The 27,611-nt window shown below is 37.7% G+C and overlaps 1 protein-coding gene across 1 annotated transcript in view; it reads left to right on the top strand.

The window, feature by feature from the left end:
* Positions 1–26,734, top strand: part of LOC308039352 (nesprin-1-like) — a gene marked incomplete at its 5' end in the record, with an annotated part of 35,532 nt that extends 8,798 nt beyond the window's left edge. The window contains 15 exons of the mRNA XM_080342609.1: positions 1,850–2,000; positions 5,751–5,933; positions 6,357–6,494; positions 7,202–7,393; positions 8,244–8,577; positions 9,411–9,479; positions 11,455–11,597; positions 12,432–12,558; positions 13,753–13,964; positions 15,488–15,688; positions 16,012–16,140; positions 16,525–16,737; positions 17,701–17,793; positions 19,586–19,644; positions 26,437–26,734. Of these exons, the coding sequence (XP_080198735.1) occupies positions 1,850–2,000; positions 5,751–5,933; positions 6,357–6,494; positions 7,202–7,393; positions 8,244–8,577; positions 9,411–9,479; positions 11,455–11,597; positions 12,432–12,558; positions 13,753–13,964; positions 15,488–15,688; positions 16,012–16,140; positions 16,525–16,737; positions 17,701–17,793; positions 19,586–19,644; positions 26,437–26,677 (2,485 nt within the window). The 3' untranslated portion in view covers positions 26,678–26,734. The remainder of the gene's footprint in view (positions 1–1,849; positions 2,001–5,750; positions 5,934–6,356; positions 6,495–7,201; positions 7,394–8,243; positions 8,578–9,410; positions 9,480–11,454; positions 11,598–12,431; positions 12,559–13,752; positions 13,965–15,487; positions 15,689–16,011; positions 16,141–16,524; positions 16,738–17,700; positions 17,794–19,585; positions 19,645–26,436) is intronic.
* Positions 26,735–27,611: the final 877 nt, after the last annotated feature.

Genomic DNA, 27,611 nt, shown 5'->3' on the forward strand with positions numbered 1-27,611 from the left:
TGACTCCAAGAGATTTAGAAAACATGACCTAAGAGAGACAGTTGTAACACTTAAGTTTACCCTGGGACTACTGAGACTGATGGGGAAACTAGTTATGGAATGTGTGGAATGTTTTTCCAGGTGTTAGAATTTTCATGCGCCTAACATTCCTCAGCAGTTTCTCTTATGTCTGATTTTTTTATTATTTTTTTTTATTTTTTTTATTTTTATTTTTTATTTGAAGAATTTCAGGACTGAACACTCAGCTGCCCACCTTCGCTTTGCTGAACCTCTGTGGGCCGTAGCACCTGTGCAGCCTGGTTTACTGCACATGCTTAGACCACCTGTACAATTCATGCCCCTTATCCAGAAGACTCCTTGTTTTCTATTCCCATCTAGGATAGCATGGGTGATTTAGATAGTCAGAACGATGTAGGCTAGGTTGGGCTGATGCTATATTCTGTGCTGACCAGTCATAATATATGTTTAACTGTTTGAACTCCTGTATTTATGAAGATGTTTTCTGTGTATTTTTAAGCTATGAGTGTGATGTTTACACAGTCATATAAAGAATTCTAGGTAAAGTTTATTACTTTTCAAAATGCTGAATTGAACTTAATATGATTTTTGGTTTCGTGGAATATTCCTAATTATTTTATGCAAAAAAAAAAAAACCAAAAAAAACCAGCCCAACCTGTTACTTTTAGGTTGTGCTGCTCTGTATGCACAGTTTGCTATCTTAAGTAATTTTATACGATTGCTGTGGTAATTCTTGTATCTTTGACACAATCCATCTTGAAAATGTACTGGTTCTTCAGATCTTTATGTCCAGCAAATTAATTCAGAACTGTTTTAAGTTAATGTGGAACAATGCATTGAACTCTATTTTACCTTCTTGCAATGTACACATTATGCTATTAGTAGATTTGCAGATAAGTAGATTAGTAGATTAGTTAACAGAGCTATCAGTATTTAGGATCTTCAGTGTACTAGAAACAGTTATATTAAAAAGCAACTTTCCAGATGTCAGACTTCAGGTTAACAACATGTCATGAACAAAGGATAAATTTTTCATGGATTGGGTCCTTTTCAGACATGCATATCTAAGATTTAGGAAAGATGTATGCTTTATATAAAAACAGACAAAGTTCTCCTATAACACAACCGGTCCCAAAAAATATCTTGTTATTTTGAATCTAGTGGTGTTGAAGTTCTTGATATTTTACAGTCTCAGTATTAAGCCAATTTGATTTTGAGATCAAGAGTCAGCCACTATTTTTACATATTCATTTGAAGTCAAATAGTTTTTTTTAGACATTGGAATAAATTTAACTTTTTTGTAAAAAAATCAGTGCTTACAGTTTAGATTGAGAGGAGCATTTTACCACTTTTTAGTGAATGCAAAAAAAGAAAAAAAAAAGTTCATGTGTCTTTGCAATCCAGAATAATTTCTGAGAACTTTAAAATATATGCTGCGACATCTTTAGCATTCTGTAAGAAAAAGTTCTGCGATTGAAGGCAGTGTGGAATATCTAATCTCTAAAATACTAGCATAGATACCTACACTAGACTGCATTTCAGAAGTTATTTAGCATGCACTCAGATTTGTAGGGCTGTTGCATGCTTATAGTTTCTTTTTATACTCATTCCAAAATTAGATGTGTTTAAAAAAATGCCATCATCTTATTCTAGTTCAGTCTGGAATGAGCCAGCCTTCTTTGTGGTCTGTTTATCAGCCTGGCTGTCTGAGTTAGATTAAGAGCCAGTTATTGTCCTGTGTGGCGCTTGTTTGCTGTTGTAGATGATTAGTTAAAGTTCTGTAGGTCAGCTGACCTTCAGTCGGAGCATAATTTTATATTATCTATTGCAGAATTGAAGAGACTTGGCGGCTGTGGCAAAAGTTTTTGGATGACTACTCTAGATTTGAAGACTGGCTAAAAAACTCAGAGAGGACAGCTGCCTTCCCGAGCTCCTCTGGTGTGCTTTACACAGTTGCTAAGGAAGAACTGAAGAAATTTGAGGTGATTTATAATAGTTGAAACTCAATATCTACTGATCACATTACAGCAGCCAGCTGGTGTTCTTCCTTCCCTTGCACAAGTCACTCAGCAGAGACACTGTATTAAAATAGTGGATTTGATGATGTTACAGCTGCCCTCACTGACAGGTTTCTAGGACAAAAAAACAGTGGAAGGTGGCAACTGAAAATGCTAATAAATCAATCCGTTCTCACTTGCTGTTTGTTCACCAAAGTCAGATTTCTCACCTTTTTTATTTCTTCAACTTTTTTGTATGTCCAGTCAGGAGATGGTCCAGAGCATCCATAAATCTCCCTTCAGCAGGCACCTCTTCAAGTGCATGCTTCATGTTTTAGCTTTTGCTTTGTTTTTATCCCTCCCTTTCTTTCTGTGACTCTCTGAAATCAGTTCTCTGAACTACTTTCGTGTTTCATACGATATCCCCATTTTCGATCCTTATACCTGAAATTCGTGTTCATGCAAGTATTGTTATATGTCCACATGGTGTCCCCCCATGACCTAAAAGTTAAATGCATGCTTAAAAACTGATAAACTGTCACTTCAGTCAATGCTTAACAGCTTGCTACACAACTCCATTGTGTCCACTACAATGCAATGCCTTGTCTTATATGTATACCCATGTGTAAAGCACACAGACACATTGTGTAGCTAGTCTCAGATGCACATCTCTGCTCAGTTTCATATTTGCAAGGACTATATCAAAATGAGAAAGAAAAATAATTCTGAAGAAAGAGAACAAATTCTTTAGGCAATTCTGTAAACAAGTGCTGTGAAGTGTTTGCTGTGAAGAACAAATGGAAATTTTAAACAAAGTCTAAAACCAGTTTATACTTTTTGGTTTAACAATTAATTCAGAAACATAAACTATGAAGTGCTGACTCAACTGTTGTAATTGACATTCACATTTCTGAATGTACTGGCCAGGTTTTTTTGTTAAACACTGCCACACTTCTTCATGATGGTAAGTTGCCATAGTATAAAAGTGTTTGCTTCCTGGACACAAGTACTCTGTCTCAGACCTCCTTCCCATTGTCCCTTTCTTCAGTGATCAGGATCTAAATCTCCTAAATGAGTCTCCGTATGAGGAACAGTACCAAAAATATCTTTGCTGTCTGATTTCTACAAATTATCTGACTGTGCCCGAAGTCTGTTTCATTGAACCTCAGCCTTTATGGTGACCTTCCCTCTCTTGCAGACTTGTGGAATTTTTAGTGTCTACAGTGTCAACAGGAACTAGCTGTGAAGAGAACAGTTTAGCAGCATCTTCAGAAGACAGTTTTCCCTGTGGTTTCATTCTTTCTCTTTTTATCTTCCTTTTCTTTTTTTCTGAGCACATAGTTTCTACAACAACCAAAAAGCAGGAATGCAAATGACAAAAGTTGTGATTTTCAAAATCATTAGAATTCAGCAGCTTCACTATGAAGTCAATATAAAGTTGGCCATGTATACATACTAACTGAAGCACTGGTCTTTAAGTAGACTTTAAGTAGACAATTTTTTTCTAATTTTATTTTCCCCTCCATATGCACAGTTGAATTTAAAACAAACAAACAAGCAAAAAAAAAAAAAAGCCCCTGAGGGTTGGAAAGTAAAATGTGGGAAAGCAAGATGTGCTATTCCAGCCACCCGGATGATAAAGGAAGATCAATACTAACATGACCATCTGGATGGTCGAAGACATAATACTAACATAATAATATAGAAAGGGCCTTGGACAGATTATTTTGAAGTACGTTTCTCATAACTGTAAAAAGTTATAGCCCAGACTAGTGAGAATGGTATCTCAGGCTGGATAACCGCCCCCAAGTGCATGGGATGTGTGAATGTCCTTGGGCCTGGTCTGTGAATGAGTGGAAAAACAAGTGAGACAAGTATCACATGAGTTCAGTGTGTTTTTAATAACAATTAGTGGAAAAACACCTTTTGTAAACATCTTAGTCCAGGCCCATACCTGTAAATCCTATAAATTGTCAATGGTGAATAAAGAAGGCAGCCTAGGCCTAGGTCAACGCTCTGCTTGGCCAGGCTCTGCGCTCCTTCCTGAACAAGATCTCTGCCTCTGCATGAATTTCTGTCTGCGTCTTGGTATGCATCATTTCTAATCGCCGCACCTGAGCACATGGGTCAGAGATGTGTCTCACTGACTTCACAGTATAAGTCAAACTCCTTCCTCTCTAGTATTTTATGGAGAAATGAAAAGAGATTGAAGGAAGGAACACAACAGATGAAGTCTTGTGTTGCTAAGCTGAAAAAATGGAAGACAAATACACAGCTGTTCTTCTGCTGGCCGAGGCTTGGTAACAGGTGAAACAACAACTGCACTCTTTAGATTTCATGATCCTAGTAAACAGAGTCAGATTTGTGCCTCTGATATGAGAATTGCATGCATGTGCAACTTTAAGTGAATTCAGCTCTGCTGAGCACTGCTTTCCAGTTGCAAGCCCATTTGTTCTTTGTTGGTTGTGTCCCCCCCCCCAGTTTGATGGCCATTTAATGAAGGGAGTAGCTATACTGAGAGAACTCTACAGATTTGATCTTTTTTCTTTTTTCAAACCAACTTCTTTACTTTTGTTTCTGGTATTACTGCAGAACTGTTCTTACTTCATTTCTAGCTTTGACTCGTACACTATGAAGAGTATGTATCGTTTATGTAAAGTCTTATGTGTTAGCTAATTTTAATGAAAATTTTTGTACAGGAGTATATTGCCTATCACGCTTGTCTAGTCCTTAAAGTGGTGTCTAGTTTTGGGAGAGTTTGACTGTTTATTTGCATTGTGAGGAATACCAGAGAGCAAGTTTGTAGAACTACAGTGGGAGCCAAAACCTACTTGTATTCAAAATAGAGTTGATGTCGGCTGTGTTTTTATGTCTTCCTTTGCCTGATTGCTTTTCTATGACAATATAAAAATGAGTAAAAATTAAATAGATAAATAAATTATTATTTTTGAAGGGCTTAATTCAGGCAGTTCCTTACAAGGTGCTTTCTCAAACTTGCTTTGTGATTGCTAGTCACAACATGAAACTCATGGGCTGAGTCAGCTGCTGTTTCTGCTCTCCAGCTGAGTGACTGAGGCTTTTATAACAGTAGAGGAAGCACTGAACCTACATGGTGCAGACACATGCCCAGGCATAAGTTGGTGTGGATGTCCATGAAATTTTGTTTCCATTAAAACTGTAAGACAGAACTTACTTGTGTGCCAGTGTGCTGACGATAAAAGAGATTATTCTTTCAGTACCATTTTTCACTATTTTTGGTAAAACTCAGAATAAACAGTTGGTCAAATATCTTCCATGTTTGCACTTCAGCAAATTCAGGATGTGTAAGGACATCCAGTGAAGACACAGGAATCTTGGATTTCTGTTAATTTGAAAAAAAATGTTTCATATTCATTGTTTGTATTTCTGTTCTCAAATACAAAGGCATATCATTGAGTAGAAAGGGGGGGGTCTATTTTTCCCATCCTGATTTTGCTCTTGTAATGGACATTTATGCTGCAAATTCTCATCCATTGAGCTATGTAATTTTTCTAAACTTTTTCCTTTTTTTGGCTCATTTTAATCAGAAGGCAGCATCTCAATATGATAGCCCTCAGGAGATGTCTGCATCCGTAGCAAAATCTATCAGCTAACACAGGTCAGCATATAGGGTCAAAATAAAGGGAGAGACTTAGATATCTATACTGATTTCAGTAATTAAAAGTCTGATGCTGGCATTTGTTCTTATTGCTTTAGGCCTTCCAGAGACAAGTTCATGAAAGTCTGACTCAGCTGGAACTGATCAATAAACAATATCGTCGCCTGGCCCGCGAGAACCGCACTGACTCTGACTGCAGCCTCAAGCAGATGGTTCATGAGGGGAACCAGAGATGGGACAACTTACAAAAGCGGGTTACCTCCATCCTGCGCCGGCTAAAAGTATTTTTCCATTTCTAAGCCCTTTGGTTTCACTACTATACTTACGAATCAGGGATACTCCAGAAGCTTCCAGTTTAATGCATTTGCACAGTGGTTTTGAAGGGAATTCTACCTTTGGAAGAGGAGTAGAACTTTTCAGTTCACTTTGTCTGGGGCAACCAAAGCGTGATATCTGTATGGAAATGCTTGGTGACCTCAAACACTACCTCCTTTGTAGAAGATAACTTTCATAGGTCAGCTAATTGCAGCTATGGATGATGTTATGAAAAGGAAACCTTAGAATGCATATAGGAAATGAAAGAAGGTGTACTGAGTTTAGGCTAGGTTTGAAGGTCATGGAAGCCATTTCTTCGGAGACCCACTGTTGCTAGGCTTTTTGGGGTTGTTTTGTCATTTCACAACACTCCATTTTCCACTCCCCAGCATTTTATTGGCCAGCGTGAGGAGTTTGAGACGGCACGTGATAGCATCCTGGTATGGCTAACAGAGATGGACTTGCAGCTGACCAACATTGAGCATTTTTCAGAGTGTGATGTCCAAGCAAAGATAAAGCAACTTAAGGTAAAGAATGATTGAATGGTAACAGGAGGAGGGATGAGAAAGGATAAACACATTAGTTGTGGGGAAACAATTTAAGAAATATTATGCAAAAATGCAGGCTGATACAGTCCCTTACTTGCAGGCTCAGACTTCAGCCTGAGAAGTTATGGGCTATGTCAGGTTTAAATATGTACTTCTCTGCCAGAGTGGAAGATCTTTGCTCTGTGAAAAATTTTCACAAAAGCCAAGGTGATGGTCTCCATTCCCTAATCGAAAGAGGAAATATCAATAAAAATTATTAATGTCAAGTCTCCATTGCTGCTGATACCTAAGAATAACTACATTTCCCAACCATTTCTACATCAGAAAAATCATCTGGAGAGAAAAATACCAAATGTTATCTTATCTAAAATTCAAGTTTTTTAGCTTTAGCATCTCTATTCTTTCTAGACATTTGGTCATGGGCATGGCTTGTTTAGAGAAGAATATTCTTTCCAAATATAACAAGTGAGGAATGAGATGGTAAACCATGAAGTATCACAGTTTTTGGCTAGAAAGACTGTGGAATGCTAAATTGCTCATTTTTGCTCATGCCAGAATATTTGGAACAATCCCTGTTTGTTAGCCACACCATTCTTGCTGAAAAACTGTAAGACTTGCATTCTTAATAACTTAGGTGGTTGTAATGTTGATTTCATTGATAAAGCAAGGGTATTTCTTTTATTCAGGCTTTCCAGCAAGAAATCTCTCTGAACAACAACAAAATTGAGCAGGTAATTGTGCAGGGTGAGCAACTTATTGAGAAAAGTGAGCCCATGGATGCAGCTGTCATTGAAGAAGAACTAGATGAGCTGCGTCGTTACTGTCAAGAGGTCTTTGGACGTGTGGAACGCTATCACAAGAAACTCATCCACCTTCCTGTATGTATATTTGCGTATATGTATATCTGTTTGGTTTGTTGCCATTCTACAAGTGTGAGAAGGAGGAAAGAGAAAGATGTTGAAATGAACTAACATGAAACTTCTGTAACATTCCAAAAATGCTGTGGTTTCATCTTGTCACAACTCTGACCATCTGCCTCCCTTCATTGTAGGCTAATTACATATTTTTCAGAGAGCACACTCACCAGATCTAGAGTTTTTGTAAATCATACAAAAATACATACAAATTGGAGATCTATAGAACTTTATTAATAGGGTTAGTAGTATGGTACTGGTAATAAGAACGTCTCCATGGTCTGTCAAATAGTTTCACTGACAGCTTACTGAGTTCTGTTTTGTTTAAAAAGCAATGGTAAAATTATTCTCCCAATCGGAAGAGACAGAAATTTGTCTCCAGGTTTGAACACAGTTCATTAAGTGAGAGCAAAATGATTTTTGGTAGCTCAAGTTCTACTGAAGGAGAGGAACAAAACCGAGGGTTTTCAAAATATGAAAGAATATATTGAGAGCATTGGTCATGATAAAGGTCACTTACGCTTCCTATGACTCGATTCCAGTTTTCTTTAACTTGATATCTGCATTGCAATGTCTGTAGACATTTGCGTCATGTGAGACTTTGTGGTGCCTTAAGTAATTAAACTGAACTGGCCTTGTGAACTTTTTTGTTGCTTTGCTTTTAAAATAATGAAGGAGAAGTGCAAAAGAATGCAGGATGGGTACCCCATCAGTGTGACTGTTGCCTAATGTTACTTTATTTCACTGACCCAGGCTGACCATGCAGTGCCTCTGAACACTTCATTGATCAGTTCTGTTTGCATTATGCTTCTAGCTGACAGATGACGAACATGACCTCTCTGACAGAGAGGTGGATCTGGATGAATCAGCAGATCTCTCTGATATACACTGGCATGACAAATCTGCGGACAGCGTTCTCTCCCTGCACCCCTCTTCCAACCTTTCGCTGCCTCTTTCCCAGCCGGTGAGAAGCGAGCGATCAGGGCGAGATACCCCTGCCAGCGTGGACTCCATTCCCCTGGAGTGGGATCATGACTATGACCTTAGCAGAGACCTGGAGACAGCCGTGTCACGGGCACTGCACTCTGAGGAAGAAGACAGAGGACAAGAGAAGGACTTCTACCTGAGAGGAGCAGCTGGCATATCAGGTATGGTGGCAAATTGTGTGTTCTCTCCTAGTAAAAAGAAGCAAATGTTACATGTGTGGTTGCTTGCCCAGGATGCTTATGGAAAAGTATTTTAAATAGCCTCTGAAGATTTGAAATAGCTTTCCCTAAGTGACCCCAGTGACCTTCTGGCCTTGGACACAGTGATGGAGATTCCTGGATGACTACAACCTTGGAAAATCACAAAGGCGTATCTGATATGACAGGGAATTGGCTGTTTCTCTATTCTTGCGGCCTGCCAGATGGGATATCTCATCTGTAACAGCAATGCATCTTTTCTGACTAGAAGAAACTATACTGGATATGGCAAGAAGTGCAGAACAAACTGATGAAGAAATGCTGTGGGAGAGATCCACAGACAAAATCATCAAATGCTTAAGTACATCTTAACTCAGTCCTTCCCCAGGCAAGGCTCCAGCAACTCAGTGTTTAGCCTGAGGTGAGATCTTGGGTCTTGCTCTCCAGTGAAGCTGGAAGTCCTTTCTAATGTGTGTGCCTTGTGTAATAAATCTTAACAAGTGAAAGTGCCCAAATGCAGCCCCGTTGTGGGGCAAGACATACTGGTAAATTATACTCTGATCTTGTGGCTGTCTTTTGCTTTCCAGGTCATTGCTCTGAAAAGAGTCAGGTTTGCCTGGATACCAAGTGTCATTGTAGCAGGCTCCCTGTGTTTCAGTCTTCATCATTCTTCCTTCTCCAGAAAGGATGTTTGCTCTTGGAACCGTTTATATATTCCATCCCCTGAAAAGGACTCCTGCTGTAAGGCAACAGCCATTGCTGAGCTGTCAATTTAGACTGTGCTTTTATTTTTTCAGATGTAGAGATCCCTGAAACTCTTGAGGCCTATGTAACACTCACAGAAAACGCTCTCAAAAATATCTCTGGTAGACATCAAGAAAGACTAAGCATAGCCAGATGCGAATACTACAGTGCACAAGCATAACTTCTTTTCCTTCTCTTAGCATCTGCTTTACTTTTCACAACTTACAAGATAAATATTTCTTACATGGCAGCACTGGCATGTTAATGTAGAAGTATCCTGCTTTACTACTGTACTTAAAGGTATTATTAGGTGCATGGATGAACAATGATGTTTGAAGTATTGGCCCTCCAACCTCAGCTAACTAGCCTAAACTGAGAGTAGTTTACTTCGGTCTTTATTCTCTGAAGTCCGTGAACACGACTTAATATTTTGTTACGCCTCTAAGAGAATAATAGTTTCTACAAAGACTAAGACAGAAGGAAAAGATATAGAGCAAAACCTAATTGTTCAGTTTGGCCCTTACTGCTTTAACGCAGTGACATCTTGGATTATTACTTAGATACAAACTTTTCGGTAAGTGCTGTTTCATGTGATAACAATGCCAATATGAGGTACTGTACTGCAATGTCTTTATCTTAGTCTTTTATATTGGAAGATTTTTTTTCTTTTTTTTTTCACATTGCATTTTTACACAAGATTAACCCTGCTGTTTCATTTATTAGATGACCGTTTTGGAGGGATTAGATGCACTTACAAGTAACTTCTCTCATGATTTCACAATTTTCCTCTTTTGAAATCATGACTTCATTGCAAATTTGAAATACCAGACATCCCAAATCTCAGCATCTGTGGCACAGACCTCAGGTTCACTGTCCATTTTTATTTTTTCCTCAAATTAGTGAAATAATATTATGATTGATTAAGAGTATAAATGATAGCAGTACATACAAAAAATGTTTGTAGTTTTCTGGCCTGTGAACATTTACTTTCAAAATGGTGAGGAAAAAAACAATATTGAGAACTTTGGGGTTTTTTTATTAAAAAAGATTAACCATCCAAGAGGCTACATTTTCTGTAATTAGGTGAACAGAAGACTCTCCATCTTTATACATGTTTTTAATTGTGTCTTTATGAATAAATTCAAACTGTCTTTGTGAACAGATGGAAATCAGGCACAGAGATAGAATATGGATAAGAGGGATCTCGTGTGGTCCTCTAGGGTGAAGCCTGCTTTCAGATTAGAATTGGCTGGAGCTAATTCATGTCACAGAATTCAGCTGACCTCTACAAGGAAAATACAAGTTAGTCTTGCTTCAAAAACATTAGTATGAGTTCCAAACAGCTTAGATGAATAATACCATCTTGCAGATATGTTAATCATGATTTTTGTCAAATGCCTAACGGAAAAATATCATAAATTCTGCTGCTTAGTGTGGTTTCCCAGATCAGATGTGGACTACTTGCTGTGGGCCTTCAAGACATGCAGTCATCTGTGGACCTTGAGAATATTATTATAACAGTATCACTTAGCAGTTGCATACAGCTTTTAATCTTCAAGATTGTATACAAATGGGATCCTTTCATGGGGATTGAAATTCCACTGTTTTTTAGTGGAGAGAAGTAATACAAAGAGAAACAAGGAGAAATTTTAACCTGTATTTTCTACCAGGAGTTTGAGGTACAAATTTTTATTTGAGAGTGTTTGTGAAGGGGAGCAAGATGTTCTCCAAAATCAGTGATGTTAGAGGACACTTTGCCAAGAACTTTCCCCTTCAGAGAGGTGAAGAATTTTCTGAGGAAAAAAGTAACTTCAGAATAGTTTATAAGTTTGCTTTTTAAACTGTGGACTCTTTGATAGTATGCTTATGGCAAGAATGTTCATTGGTATAGTCATCTGTCCTCTGAAGGTCACTAACACCCTCTAATGTAACTTGTTATCAGTTCAATTTGACACTGTACTACTCATCCTGCTGCAGTCACATTTCTCCTTTACCGTCTAATCTAGATAGTATTCCTGATATTTATTCTGCCTGGGCAAAAGATTAAAAAAATTTGGGAAAACTTCGGTGACAGTCACTTTCTTGCCTTTGGTACAGGAGAACCTGGTGCCCTGGAAGCACATATCCGACAGCTGGACAAGGCCTTAGACACCAGTCGTTTCCAAATACAGCAAACAGAAAACATCATCCGCAGCAAAACACCTACAGGACCAGAGCTGGATTCCAGTTACAAAGGATATGTGCGTGTATATTGGAGAACAAGTCAAATAAGCACTCCAAGCTTAGATTTGCTATTGAAAGACATACAGCTCTTTCAACAAAGCAATTAGATATTATTGCTTCTCAGACTTACTCATATGGTTGCTACGTTTAACCACATGCTATTGTTTATGTTATTAACGTGTTTACAATAGATTAAGATTACAGGAACATGACTCCAAGGAATTTATCTTCCTATTACATTTTGCAGATGCCAAAAGTACTTTCTCGCATGTGTTTTCATCCATTTAATGACGACATCCTTGTTTAAACTTCCTCTGCTTTTAAAAGCAGGTTTTATAGCTTCATGCACTGTATTCGTCTTTCTGATGAATTTTAATCACGCATCATGTAAGCAAGGCTGCATATATTGAATCCGTGATTAAAAAGCTTTCTCAGAGAGGTTTTCTGGAAGAAAAATCTCTCTCTAAATCATTCAAATAATTTTATTACTGACAGAATTGAAATATTATCTGCTTGGATGCATAGTAATATTTCCACAGTTATGTTTATTTTCTTTACCATGTCTTTTACTGTCTTTGCTATAGTGTCTGAACATTTAGAACATCCAAGACAGTTTGACACAGTGGCACTGAGTTACTTCTGTTTAGTCTGAACTTATGCTTTAAGCTTTTAGTGTCTCCGTGTAAATTTCTTTGATAGTATCAGGACAGATTGTTAAAGTAATAGATTTTTATCTTCACACTTAGACCAACTTTTGGAAAATTCTGGAAGTTGCATTGTAATCTGCATTTTCCATGCCATTAGTCCTGTACAGTGCATATTGAAATGGGATTATTTGTTTGTTAACATAGATGAAGCTACTAAGCGAGTGCAGTGGAAGCATAGACTCAGTAAGAAGGCTTGGATATAAACTGAAGGAGGAAGAAGAAAAATTATCTGGACTTATTAACCTGAACAGTACTGAAACACAAACAGCTGGTAAGTAACATTTAGTTCTTTGATGGAAAGCAATTATGAAAAGTAGAAAATATGCAGGTTTTCTGAATAAACACTTGATATTATTTACTGACAAAAATATTTACTTGACTGTGTCTATTACCATGTCTGTTTAACACCTGTTAATAGGAATTAATAAGGAATTATCAGTATTCTTGTATATGCTCTATAAAGAGATTAGGCATACAAGTGCATTTGTAGAACGCCTTATCTTCGGACATAACCCTAAGCCTTTCAGATAGTCTGTGTAGATGCAAAGTATTTTCTTTGAATACTTCCTGATGAAAGAAGATTCCTTATATTGCAGTATGAAGCACATAAATCAGCATTTATTTCATCTGTTGCTTCTAATATTATCTGTCCTACCGTGCAGAAATCTATATTCACTCAGTGCAAATATTCACCTGATTAATTTTAGGCATCATCCATAGAACAGGATGTATTGCATTGTAAAATTGTGGATTTGTTCCAGAGACTATAAAGCCAATGTCTCCATTCTTAGCTTGGCAAGATATGCTACCCATGCAGTCTGTTTCTTTTGAAGGGTTTTTGTTACTGCTTTTTGTTTGATTGATTGGTTTGGTTTGGTTTGGTTTTATTTGGTTTTGTTTGTTTGTTTGTTTTTAATTTTAAGTTGATGGAATGATACAACTTGTTCTTCTGCCATAGCATTTCAAGATAACTAACTACAAGAAATAGCCCCTGATTTATTTCTTTTTAGTGCAGGTGTTTATCGAATGCATCAGCAGTAGTTTATGCAAATGTAGTGAGGTGTGTGTAGTAAGTTGTGATAGGTGCAAATACCAGTGAAAATAATGATGAATATATGGCTAGTTAGACATGTTCAGTTTCCTTGTCTAGTTTGCATTTATGCTGATGATGTCTTTATACCAGTATAACCTGTTACAGAGACCTGTGTGTATCAACTTAATTCTGTTCATAGAAGGCTGACATTAGAAAGTGGAAAAATTGTGTGCTGCCTGGAATCATCCACATTCTTTGTTCTCTCTTTGCAACATATTCTTCAGTCTAACTTAGTTTTCAGTGGGATGTTTTGTGGCTTAGGGTGTTTTGGGTTTTATGGAACATTTTTTGTCCTGCACGTGATTCAGCTGGTGCAATCGTGTGTGGCTAGCGGTTTTTTGCTTTTATTGAATTTAGTGTTTATCATTCCAGGTGTAATTGAGCGATGGGAATTAATCCAGGCTCAAGCTCTAAGCAAGGAGCTGAGGATGAAGCAGAAACTTCAGCAATGGCAGCAGTTTAACTCCGACCTTAATAACGTTTGGGTTTGGTTGGGAGAAACTGAAGAGGAACTGGAGAAGCTCCACCACCTTGATCTCAGCACTGACATACAAACTATTGAGCTCAGAATTAAAAAACTGAAAGTGAGTTTTATTTCTCTTTTCCATTAATTACCTTTTAAACAGACCTGAGTGCAACAGGTATATTGGAGAGATTGCCAATAGTTGCAGCTGGTTTGCTGCGTTCTGCACATAGTGTGTTACTACTGAACACTGAAGTAACTGGGAAGGTGATTTTATGAACCACCTTTTGGCAGAAAAATGTGCCGCTGACATTCAGTATATAATCGAAATGAATTTTTGAAACAGGAATTCTGTGGTACTTCTGTAATTCCAGAAGGTAGAGATAATTCCTGATGTTAGCCAAGGTGATGAAAGGTTAAAAAAAAAAAAAAAAAAAAGAAACCCAAATTCAATCAAATCTCTTTTAGTCAAATTGGTAACAAAATACCTACTTTAAAGGAAATGCTTCACTGGGACATACTACTTTGTGTGGAGGAAGGAGAGATTGCCCAAATGGGTTGTAGTGTACCCACTGCTCTCGCCAGTACAACATAGGAAAAATTTGGTGTCACTTTGCAACATTCTTGTTTCTTCTTCTGTCATCTCAGATCCATCAGGATCTGAATGCTGCCTTTGTGATCTCTTCTGGATATTTTACAGCTATAAAATTTGCTAATTTGATGGTCCTCAACTTCACATTCAGTTACTGGCATCTTATAAGCTTGGGCACAAAAATACGGGAGCCGATGTCAAAATGCTCCATGCTAAGAATGAGGTGGACAGATAGTAAGGAGTGTTTCCAGCACTGATCCATCTAAAGCATATTAATGCTGATCTTCACTGGAATCCAGATATAGCTGCCATAAGTACTACAAAGGTCACTGTGACATGAGGCTTTTAAATAAATGCCATAAAGTAGGTGGAAAAGGGGACATTTCATAAGAATCCTTATCTCACCCACTCTTGGAAGGGCCATTAGTGCCCTCCAAACCAAAAGAAGTGGGGTTTCTTTTGTTCTTTTGTGGCTTCCAGTGTAAACAAATCAGAGTTTTTATACATGTCCTGCTTCTATAAATTGGAGTAAGTTGTTTATACTTTGTATGTTTTCTTTTCCCTCAGTAAAAGCCTTTATTTTGAAATACTGTTGACAGCAGTTTCCACTTGAAAACATGTTGAGCTTTATGTTTATCAGCAGAACTGAGAAGTGAGGGCAAAAGTTTTATTGTGGGCTAAAGTACAATTATCTTACATCTCTCTAAATTTTTGGGGCCTTCTCTGTCTTTAAAATATGTGAAACATGAGCCAGATCTTTAAAATTCAACAATGCCTTCAGGCTCTTAAGACTTTACATGTTTAATTGACTTGTACCAGTTTATACACTCAGTGAAATTTTAGTACATGTTAAAGACTGAACTTCTGCAGAGTAAGAGTGAGCACAGAAATGTCATACACAAAGAAGCTGTTACAGTAAGGTAATGTTCTGCAGTCACTGATGGCAAATCGTTGCATTCTTGTGGTGCTTCTGTACTTGGTTCTTCTGAAAGTCACATGTTTTACCAATTTCCATCCTTTCTTGCCCCATCCCATTTTCTTGTGTCATCAAGGAGATGCAGAAAGCAATTGATAACCGCAAAGCGATCATCTTATCCATCAATCTGTGCAGTTCAGAGTTCACTCAATCTGACAGTGAAGAGAGCAAGAAGCTTCAGGAGCACCTGTCTCAGATGAATGTGCGCTGGGACCATGTTTGCAGTATGATTGAAGAGTGGCGCAGCTCATTGCAGGATGCATTAATGCAGTGCCAGGTCTGTGATGCACTTATGTTACATTGTCAGCATCCCACATATCAAAAATGTAAACCATATAATTATTTGATATGTTTATTATGCAGTCTGAAACTTGCCCATCCAAGCCAAAATACAGCTTCAGCATATGTTTTCTGAAAGATATGCCTGCACTATGATTTTCTAAATTTCTCATCTCTGGAGTAGTATACTAATATACTATTCTACACTTCTTTGTAAGTTTTGTTATTTAACCAGTAGAATATATCATAGGATAAAATAAAAACCTGAATTTGACTGGAATTTTTTATTACGCTATTAAAATCATCGCTCATCACTTGCAGGACTTCCATGAAATGAGCCACGGTTTGCTGCTTTGGTTAGAGAATATTGACAGAAGGAAAAATGAGATTGTGCCTATCAATCCAAACCTGGACTCAGAAATTTTGCAAGATCATCACAGACTTCTAATGGTAGGGCTATAATCACCTCTTTCTCTCCCAAAACACATAATCAGGGAAACACCTCATCAGATTTGTCTTTCTCTTGAGGGTTGGCATCATACAATGCTTGTTAACACACAGGTGTGGGACCAGTGTTATTAACTAGCTTTACTTTGGTAGGGAAGACTTCTCACTTCCATTAGTAGAAAAACTCGTGATTTAAAATCTCAGGCAACTGGTAGGCTGCTATCTTCCTGTATGAGTAGAAATTTGCATTGCCTCTCTTCTATTTCCATTCTATTAATTTCAAATGTCCAGTTTGGTGAGTTCTAGCTTTTTTTCCTTTTCTTTTTTTTTTTTTTTTTTTTTAAAAAAAATTCCACTAAAAAAATCTGGTGCTTGCTTTGGCAACAGCAAATCAGACGTGAACTGCTGGAGTCTCAGTTGAAGGTGGCGTCACTGCAAGATATGTCCTGCCAGTTGCTGGTCAATGCTGAAGGCAAGGACTGTCTTGAAGCCAAAGAAAAGGTGCATGTCATTGGAAACAGACTGAAGATCCTCTTGAAAGAGGTCACACATCATATTAAAGACCTAGAAAAAATTCTAGACATTTCAAGTAGTCAACTGGTAAGTCGTTGCTGTTTGTTTCCCACCATTTTGACTGTTATCCTTGATCAGTGTTATTGGCTGGACTGTTTCCATTGTTTGCAAAACTTATCAAGATGCTACACATGTAATCTTGAATATTATAAAGTAATCTTACACTTCATAATGTAAACATCTCTTTTGTTATATGGTGACATTTTTAATCCTGTGATTTTTTTCTGTTCAGTGTAGCAACAAGTATTGAACATCTTGGTTTGTTTATCCTGCCATTACACAATCAGTCAGCTGGCAAAGTATATGAGATAATTATTCTAGCTGTAGTACTGAAAATTATTGTGTCAGTTGTCACTGGAAAGGAAGATAATGCTCACTCTGTCAAAGAGAGAAAAAAAAAAGCTGTAAAGTAAATTTTGTAATAGGCTAACAAATCTCTCATAGTGCCTTCTGAGCTTTGAGCTGCACTCCAAATCTTTTCAAATTGTCTCAAGTTATTTGAGAGGGAGTTATGCATAGATTTTTACCAACACTGGCAGGTAGAAAGTAAAGATTTTGGTGTTTTCCTTTAGTTAACTTTTTTTAAAGTCTTGACTTACCAGAGTGCATAAGGCATGAGAACTCAGCTCTTCCCTCCTTCTAGTGAATTTCTGCCTGTTTAAGTAAAGTCTTTGTGGTGCCAGCCTGTTCTTGTAACTAAAGGCCAATGAAGAGCCACTGCTTTTTTTCCCTGCCTTGACTTTGGTGGAAAATGTGTCACCTAAAGCAATTAAGTTTTAACTATCTGTTTGCTTTTCTTTACCTTCAGGGCTAACAGAGAAAATACATAATACCTTAGTTTTATGAAATTCAGTAACAATATTTAACTGCTGTGTTGTATTTGCTTTGGAAATAACATTGCTGGAATGTCCCTTGGGGTTTTTTTTGTTTGTTTGCTTACCTGAACAGCTAGTTGCTGTATTTCTAAGCTCCATTCCTTATGAACTTTAGGAATTGTCCTCATGGTCCTCTGCTGATGAATTAGACACATCGGGCTCAGTGAGTCCTGTTTCTGGAAGAAGCACTCCAAGCAGACAGAGAACGGTAATTTCTTGCCATATATTTTCTGCCACCTCTTGGGTGGGAGTTGTAGATGTCTACAGTAGCTCTAGCCAGCTGCAAGGTCCCCCTTCTCACTTGATAGGAAAGGAAATGGCATAAACCAAGAACAAAACACAGCTGCTTTCCCCAACCCTGCTGCATATCCCATCCTGCATGAAATCAGAAGTGTAGACACTATCTAAAACCAGGGCTGTCAGTGTGGTTGGTTTACCATGGTATGGCATGTCGTGTCTCTTGTATTTTGCTCTAGTGATGGCAGCACCCCAAAGTCTGGTCTTGTCTGGTATAATCAGTCCTGCATTTCTGTTTGGCCTTCTCTTCAGAGCTGCTTCATCAAGAATCTCAATAAGGGTTTTTTTGTCATTCCTGATGAAGGTTGCAGATGGTCTTATTGAGACTTTGGATGAATGGCTAAGTAGAGCTGAAGGGCGTAAAACATTTTTCAGAAGATTTAGTTGCACAGGACCTAAGCAATGGCTATGATGGCAACTCTGTCTATTTACATCGCTGGCACAAAATTCAAGAAATATAGAAATACATGCCTAGTAATTAACACTTCCATACTCTGAGCCCAAAATGGAACTGCAATTATTTTGTCTTTTTCTGCAATTCTATTGGTTGATTACTTTGCTTTTTTCCTTAGTTCTTAAAACAATCAGGTTGATTTTGTTTTATTTTGTTACACCATTTGCGCTTTTTGTAAAGCCTCTGAGTTCTGTCTTGATAAATTTTATGGCTCTTGAAATTGTGGTTTGTTTTTGTTTGTTTTGTTTTTTACATTCACTAGTTTCCTTTTAGATGCTAGTATGAGAATGTAAAGGAATACTGGCTTTTCAGAAGGAGAAAGAATATATATCTTAACATTTTATTCCAGAGGTCAATGCTTTTATCTTTATAATTTAAACTTAAATAACTAATAAAAGCTCTGATATCACAGATGTAACTGAAAGATGCCTGAGCTTTAGAGGAAATGGAGAAGCATTTTATCATAAAATCTTTGTCTAAAGATTATGTAGAATTATAAGGTTTTATCTTAATATTTTAATAAGCATTTGTTAGTGTTTATGTATGTGACTATGTTTTTTTCATTTTTGTCCATAGGGTGTAGCTAAGCTGTATAATTCCTTAGGGTCTGGTTTTCAAACTTCTGGTTTTTGCACCCACAAGTTTGGAGACTGAAGTGGTTTTGTTTAGAATTTCAGTGCCAAAAGTACTGATGCTAAATAAATAAATACTAATACCAAAAATATCAGAATTATAATAATCTAACTTCATTACATGTTCCAGCAAATAGTTGTGAGTGCAGGAATGCACCTACAGTTATTTGGCCTTCAAAATTGTGGGGGAAACTGGTAAAGAGGCCAGACTTGTCAAAGGAGGCCCTTGGACCTTTTTTCCTTGAGAATATTAATTTTGCTGCATTTGCATGTTGAAATATCTCTATTTGCCCATATTCAACTCAATACATTTCATATTACAAATTATTTGAGCTAAATTTCTAGTGATTTTTTTTTAAACCCAGAGCTACATACAATTCATAAATATAATGACTAAACTGTTATTTTCGAGTTCACTGTATATGTTCCAATCATTTCCATATTCAGTGAGGCACAAAGAAAAGCCAGTTTCCTTGGTTCATGGGTATTGGTCACTTCATTTGATTATTTTTTTATGTTTCCTTTGCTGCACTTTTAATTTAGTTTCATCAGTAGCTTGTCTTTATTTGCCTGGACTGAACATTCTTCTTTCTTTACCCCCTGTTCATTGCAAACAGCCACGGGGCAAATGTAGTCTCTCACAGCCTGGACCCTCTGTCAGCAGTCCACATAGCAGGTACCTTATTCTCCTGGTTTCCGCACTCTGTTCTAGAACCCCAAGAGGATGATGGAAATTGGCCGTGATTCCTCCCTGTCTGTACCAACTCTGGCTGGTGGCCAGGACTTAAACAAGTGAAAATTTCCCTTTTGTTAATAGTTTGGCAAAAGGGGCTCTCATTACTTCAGATTCTTTGTTAAATAGAAATACCGGCTAATCTGTGAACATCTACAGCTTTTGCCTCCCAGGAATGCCGTGTAATCAACATTTATTTTTCATACACTGGATCAAGGCGAAGGTGTGTTTACACTCATGATATTTAATGATTATTTAATGTTGACTTGATTTAAAAGAAATGCCAGTAGGTTCATGGCAAACACTTTTTATCATCCTCTTTACATCTAGATATTAAACTAAGGCAGGTAATAGGCCATTACCATATTATAGAATTCACAAAACCCACAGATCTGGATAAGACATACTAACATCCTTTTCTTTCCTTCCTTTTTTTTTTTTTTCTTTTTTGTTTTCTTTTTTTTTTTTTTTTCTGAAATGTTTTGTTCAGTTTGTGGGTTTTCAGTACTTAAGACTCAAATTTAAAAGTCAGAATTTTAGGATTTTGAGACTTGGGGTCACTTTCTCTCCCTTCCTCAGACAACTGCAATATAACGTGCTAACATTGCCATGACACTTGCCAAGTGCTTGCATCCATGTGTCGCTCTGGGAGCAGCTCTGCCCCATCTCTGTCTGACCAGTAGAGAGCAGGCTTGCAGCTGCAGCTTTTTGCTTTCCACCTCGTCTCCAGCAACCTGTCATCTCTGCAGCTAACAGTGCTTCTGCATTCTTTGTTGTTGTCAGTGTGATGTGTGTACCTTCACTCTTCCACGGATCAGTTCACTAGCCTCTAGAGTCATGAAGTTTAAAAAAAAAAAAAGTAAATGAGCAGCCCAATATGTATAAAGAGGAAGTCTCTTGCTATTTCAGCATCTTCTGCATTGCAACACCTATAATGCTCAGAAAATATGACAAAAATATATGTGTTCATATTTTTAACTCCTAAACCTCTTTTATTCTCTATATTAAAAATAAATAAATAAATAAATAAATAAATAACTCCCGTTAAAGTGAAAGGTTTGATGTTGGAAATAAGGCAACACTAGATTTAATACAGTGATTGAGCAATAACCAAGCATATAAAAAAATACCTTGAGTCTTATCTTTTCACGAGCAAAATCAAGGCTTTATTCAGCAAGATCATTCTCAAATATAAATGGAATAAAGAATAAAACTACTTACCATGTAGATATTGACAAAACACCTCTTTAAAAAGTTTGCTCTGTATGTGCAGTGACTGTGAGTAAAGTGGCATAGTTGCAAAGTGCATAGCATACCACGTAGAACAGGTAGAGTATCTTTCTTTGTTTCCACTAGCACTAAGAAGCTAACTTATTTCTAGGGATTTATTTGTTTTAATTTGAAACGTAAGGAAACCACATAGAAAATAGATGACGTGTACACTCCATCTTTCTGTCTGATGGAGACGGAGAATTCATTTTTCCAACTCCAGCCCTGCTGTGAAGCTTCGCATTTTGTTTCTTACAGGGAGTGGGACAAGGGAGGAGTGGGGCTTTACTCTACAGCCACTAACAGCGAGCGTGAATGTCTTCAGCAGATCAGTGTGCTTGCACTAGCAACGTTGTACTCAAGAGACATATTGTATGCGCTTCTCCACTCTCCTGTATATTCAAACCACTTCTGCCAAACTTTTGAAAAGGCTGGAGTTGCGAGCAACCAGCTCAAAGGCAGCTCGCAGAGCTTTACAGCTGTGAGATCAGCCTCTGTTCTTGCAGTGGCATTGGTGCGGCTCCTTTCAGATCAAGTCTTTCCAGCACTGTTTATTAACACATCTTGTAGCAGTACAGCACAATGTTCAATTTGTCATTCAGACAAGCATGGAATACGAATGAGTCACTGCTGAATAGGAAACTTAATCAAATGCGCAAGCCAGACAGGTTGTGGTTGATGTATAATGTGGTTTTAACTGATAAAGTGGTACAAGCTGTCACTGTGTTCTTTAATATTTTGACATGCCTCTGATCAGAGTACTTTGTGTTTGATCTTGCACTGGATCAGCAAACTCTGTTAGAGTTTAGTATACAGAAGAACTAAAGGCAATTTTAAAAGGTTTGTAGCATAGGAGGATGTGAAGGAAAGTTCATTTAAAAATTAGAAGAGCTGTGTTTTGTGTATAACAGGTGTGATAGCACCTTGCCTTTCCCATTATCACAGGAAAAGGACAAGCATGGTGTGTGATGCTAAGCAAGGTACAAGCCTAAACTGGATGTTACATTGTGGATTTAACTAAAGGCTCATTCAAGAGGTATTAGTTATTGAATGCAAAGTGGGAAAGGCAAATCCAAGAAACAGCTCCTCTTTCTTAATCAGTTTAATAGAGCTGTCATAAATGCAGACCTGGATCTGTGCCTGTGGGTTTCTTTGAAGTGATTAAAATGTTAAAAAGATTAAAATAGTGGCTCAGTTTGCTCAGGGTTGTTTACATTGTCTCTCTTGAGCAGCTCTATTCAAGTCTTGGTGCCACAATGCCAACCTCCATTTCCTGCTCTCCCCAGGCCGCCCCAAATTACTAGTGGATCTTTAAAGGTGGCTCGCTGTTCCTCAAGCAGAACAGGCCACAGCACTCTTTACACCTTTGGCCACAAAAAGGCAGTCAGTTGCTACACAGTAACTCAAACACAAAGTTTGGACTTGCTATAGTTCTTCTCCCGGTTATCTCCTGCACTCCCAGTTAAAAATTTGTTACTTAAACTTCATATGTAACTACCTTTGAAATGGACATATTCATCTTCTTTACAGGGTAAGACAAACCTGAGGTTTGGATGCTGTGATGCTGTGAGCCAGGGAGAGAATCAAAGTCAGAACACAGCTAAACAAGATCTCTCTTAGAGAGTCTCTCAGGCCACTAAGAGGAGTCATTGCCTGCTCTTGTGGGCAGAGCATCATGCCTTCTCCTTCATAACTCTAGCAACCTCCATCTTAGAATCAATGGGAACAAAAAGTCTATTAAAAGGTTGATATCAAAGTTAATTTATCTGATTATCTGGAAGTACAATAATTTCCACCTTGAATATATCCATGGTTAGATGTAGTAATTTGGTTTTGTGTCAACATTATCCTTTCCCTTAACAATCGTTTACCCTTCTTTCTGTCTGTTCTGCATTATTTTATTGAGGGTAATTTCTGTATCTCTCAGGTTTTATATTTGTAAGCTCTTTGTTTCCTTCCTAGGAAAAATACTCCTTTTTTTTTTTTTTTTTCCCCCTCATTTAAGCTTGTTTATGTTTGAATTTATCTCTCAGAAGTATGTTAACCAAAATGATAAAAAATTCTCCAGGGGAACTCTGATGAGTGCTTTAAAGAACATCATTAAAACAACACTCTTCTGCATATCTTGAACTTAAGTATATTTAAAATTTATTTTGTCCCTTGTCACAGCTTTTCACAAGCCACATTATTGGTGTGTGGTTATTCTGTGCCAAACAGCTGCAGATTCTTTTCTGTATCTTCAGAGTGTGAACTTCCAAATTTGTAGCAGAAGTTTTTATTGCTACTGTACATATATAACCTTTAACTCCTTGAGCCACTTCTTAAACTTATTCGATTCAACTACTTTTTTTTCTGTGCAATAAGCCAATCTTATTTTGTATTTGCAAAGACTTCCAACTTCTGTCATCATACAGATGAAATTTGCTGTTCTTAGGTTTTATGCCAGTCTTTTCATAAAGATATTAAATCAAGACTCATCCTTGATTAACTCCAGTAATAACATCCTACTAGCCCAGCAGTGCCTCTTTCAATGTAAGCCTATTTTCTACATTCCATTAGTCACTTCCCCATTAAACTCATTTTATTTATTCCTATCAGCTTCGCTTGAATGCTAAATTCTTCTGTTGTAATCTTTCAGATGTTTACTGCAATGCAGATAATTACTTCAACCATATTTTCCTTGAAAAAAAAAATGGGTCCTCTTTAAAAGAAGGTACTCGTCTGAGCTGAAATTAAAGTGCACTTTGCCCGTCCAATCTATAGCCTGGAAAATTAGCTGCTTCTCTCTTGAAATGCTTAGGAAAGAGTTCCAATTTCACTGACATTACAGACTTCTAAAGTAAGGGTAACTATTGGTTGCACTTCTTAAGTTAGTTAATTTATGAGATTTCTTGACATGAAGAAACTTACTGCTGGCTGGGTCTACAGCTGTGCCTTCCCCTTTTTTTTTCTAGTTAGTAGGAACTGTGTATGGAGCAAGCAGCAGATGGCCTGACCGCCTTCCCACCTCAGACAGGGGCCAGTGAGACAAATGGTGGAGCAGTCAGAAGAGAAACAACTAAAGATGCAAGCTCAAGAAAAAAAGATTGCATTTTTCTCCAAAGTAGCCTACAGTACTTCAGCTTTCCCTTCTCCTGCTGGAGTAAATAGGGGTTCTGGCCCTTATGAATAGTGTGCCTTTTTTATTAACAATGTGTATTTTTAACCACCTCTCCTTACCAAATCCATTAAACACTTTGAGCAGAGCCATTCCATTTTTCAGCCAATTATGTAGATTGCAGAGGTGTACCCGCAATAAACACAGGCAGTACAGCACTTGAACTTTTTAGAACTCCTCCTCTGAAGATGTTTTATTATTTGCTTGTTTCATTGTTTCCATGCAATCTTAGAAACTATTCCTCAACACCTTACTTCACTGCAGAAAAAACATCTTGTAAAACCTTGCCGTGAAGTGTTTTAGTTTTTGAAAGAAATGTTATGTTCCTCTTTGAGATCAATCATGTGGCTTACATGTACCAATTTTTTTTTTTTTCTTTTTTGTTAAAACACAAAGCAAAAAATGCTGGATTGTGCTACTAAAGCCTTAGGAAAAGAAAAGAAGAATTAGATGCTAACTTTGCCTCCTCTCTTTTGACTCCACTTTCTGGAAGTTCCCCTTTTGACAGCCAATATTGCCCCAGAGTGACTCTGAGTCAATGAAGAAAATTCTGACTTTCCTCATTATCAAACAGCAGTTACCAAGTCCAGAAATGTGGCCTTTTTTGATTGGGATTAACGACATTTGCACAATGAGAGCCTTGCAAATAGGCAGACTGTGCAATCAAATGCTTGGAAGGTAATTAAGCACTACTTGTTCCCTTTGTTCCTACCTCAGTCCATTAACTTTCTGTCTTGGCATTCTTGTACAGTAGAAGTCCTGATCTAATTGAACTTTAATATGGAATGCTCTTATGCTGTTAAATGTGCCATATCCTTTCAATATGTTCTTTATAATACATGATCTTACATTGTGCGACAAGCAGCTTTCCATCCGGGCTACAATAACATGGATTCAAACAACATGTGACCTGATGTTTTGGTCATTACTCCTTCCTGGCATATTTAGGTCAAGTTAATCATTTAGCATACATGAGTGTTTATGTATCTATTGGACATCTGAACTTTACCAAATCTGTCTGGTTTTCTTGAAGTCTTTGTAGTGGGATGATACACATATATGAACAAGACAGTAAAAATAATCTAAGCATTAACTGGGAGACAGGATCAAAAGAACAAGGGGGAGGCAAGGAGACACTAAGGAACCATCGCCCCCTACTTGCTTTACTGAGGAGCATTTGACCTCAGCCAACAGGGCTGATCTCCCACACCTTCAAGTTGAGACTAAATACATCCCTACAAACATTTTTCTCTCTTAAAACCTAGCAAGCCATAGATTTTCTGGGGATTCATAGTCATAGTAGCCACACGGTTGTTTTATAACATGTCTAAAACAAAATTAATGAACTAATGTCTTAAGGAAGAGTTCTTGAAGCAAATTATTTGAAGGCTCTAAGATCTTCCACTTTTGGCTAGTGCTAAAATACAATACTTTCCCATGCCATTTTATTAGCACATGGAGACCATCAGATTTTTAACTTGCATAATCACTCTTTTCAGTCATCCAGTTACTTCAAAATCTGTCATTCATATATTAGTTTCAATCAAAAGTGAAATGTGAACTCTATGTCTTTATTCTTTATTAAAAAGTAGACTGAATTTTTGTACTTAATTTGAAGTGTCCCTTTAAAAATGTTTGTGTTGGGTCTTGCCTCTCCTATAGACATTTACCATTTCAAGTCAGTTCCGTAGACACAAGGGAGAAAATAGCATGAATAGTGATGGTGTAAAGTCAGTTGAGCAAATAGATTTTAACTGCTGATTCAGTGCAATATTCAAAATACAATGTACTTTGTAGAAAAGGAGTCCCCATTGCCTGCATATTGGTGTATTAATTAATTGAATGTTGATGTAACTAAATCTTAATGTGTTATACCCTTGCGGATGCTATACACAGAAATGAATGTAGAAACTTCTGCAGACCAAATGCAACTGGCATTTTAAATGAGGAGGCTTCCTTGTTAGATGGTGTGCATTGAGCACATGTGACAGGTATGTCCCATCTTTTATTCTTCCCTTCTCTAGAGCACAGTGCTTTAAGTGGAGAGTCTATCCATAATTGATGAAGGGTCTATGGGGTCACAAAGCCCATTCTATTGTGATTTTTTTGTGTTTTCCTTCCCAGCCTAGAAACACGAGGCCTCTTAAGAGTGTTGGGTAAATAGCATGTTCAGTGAAAAATATCTCTGCAGTTGTCAGTCAAAGTCTGTATGAATTGTAGCCCAGCCTTCAGGGAAGTCTGAGTGCCCAAGGGCAGCCTCTGCTGCAGTAATGTTTTAGTGTATTCACCTGTCCATCCTCTTTCCTCAGGTCCACAAGAGGTGGCTCAGGTTCCTCCCGTTCTGAGGCCAGGCCAGCGTGGCAGCACCCATCCTTCTTCCTCAGAGTCCTCAGAGTTGCTCTGGCACTTCAGTTCCTCTTGCTGCTCCTGATCGGGCTGGCTTGCCTGGTGCCGATGACCGAGGAGGATTACAGCTGTACTATGGCCAACAACTTTGCCCGCTCTTTCCACCCCATGCTAAAATACACGAATGGTCCACCTCCATTATGAGGAGACCTGTGAGACAGCGGGTGACCTTGCTAGCGTGCTAACTGGGAGGCGGGGTGGTTTTAAAGAGTGACAGCATTCAGTGTGGCAGCTTTACCTACCTGCTGTAGCCACCGCTGTGTCCATATCATTCTCTGCTGGCACTCAGCTAGTAACACATCAGTACATCAGAATCAAACTGCACAACATATTACCTGAGTAGCATCGTTTCGATACTCGCATCCTGGGTACTAAGGAGGATGTGACGTGTGTGAGGGAAATGTCCTTTTGTCCAGCATTCTGGATCTTTTAGCCACTTTATATCCAGGTCATTGCCCTGTACTATGCATAGCCAAGGACTTGATACTGTAGATCCTTTCTTGTGTGCTGCTCTAAATGAGCTGTTAGCCAGTCTTTGTTAAATACCCTCTCAGTATCTACAATATACAAAATAACCAATGCTGAAGAAATTTTAGAGCTTTTGTAACATACAATTTTAAAGGATCTTGTATGGCAATGTATTATTCCCTGTGGTTTCTGTTTCGGGCATGGTGTTCTAACTTTTGCTTTGGATGCACTTTGTGCACTTTTTCAAGGTTTAAAAAAATGGATGTAATAAATAAGATCGTAAAAGATTTCATGAGGAAAAATGTTGAATGTCAGGTTGAAAAACGAAGAACATATTTATGTATGTACAGTTTGCTAAGTAAAGTTTTGTTTGTATTGATTTATTTGCATTTATTAAAGATACCATAAAATATTTTGTCTATGTGCTTTTTAGTGACAACTATGGAAACCTCTAAGTTTAGAATGAAAAAATGTATGGTATAAAAAGATTAGAAGACGTACATATGCTGCACTTCTAAAAAGAATTTAAAAATGCTGTAACAAAGTAATGGTATTAGGTATGTGTTTGAATGAGAAGATCTGGAAAACACGACAAATGGTAAAATAGATG

Source organism: Nesoenas mayeri, assembly GCF_963082525.1.
Source record: "Nesoenas mayeri genome assembly, chromosome: 3".
Lineage (NCBI taxonomy): Eukaryota > Metazoa > Chordata > Aves > Columbiformes > Columbidae > Nesoenas > Nesoenas mayeri.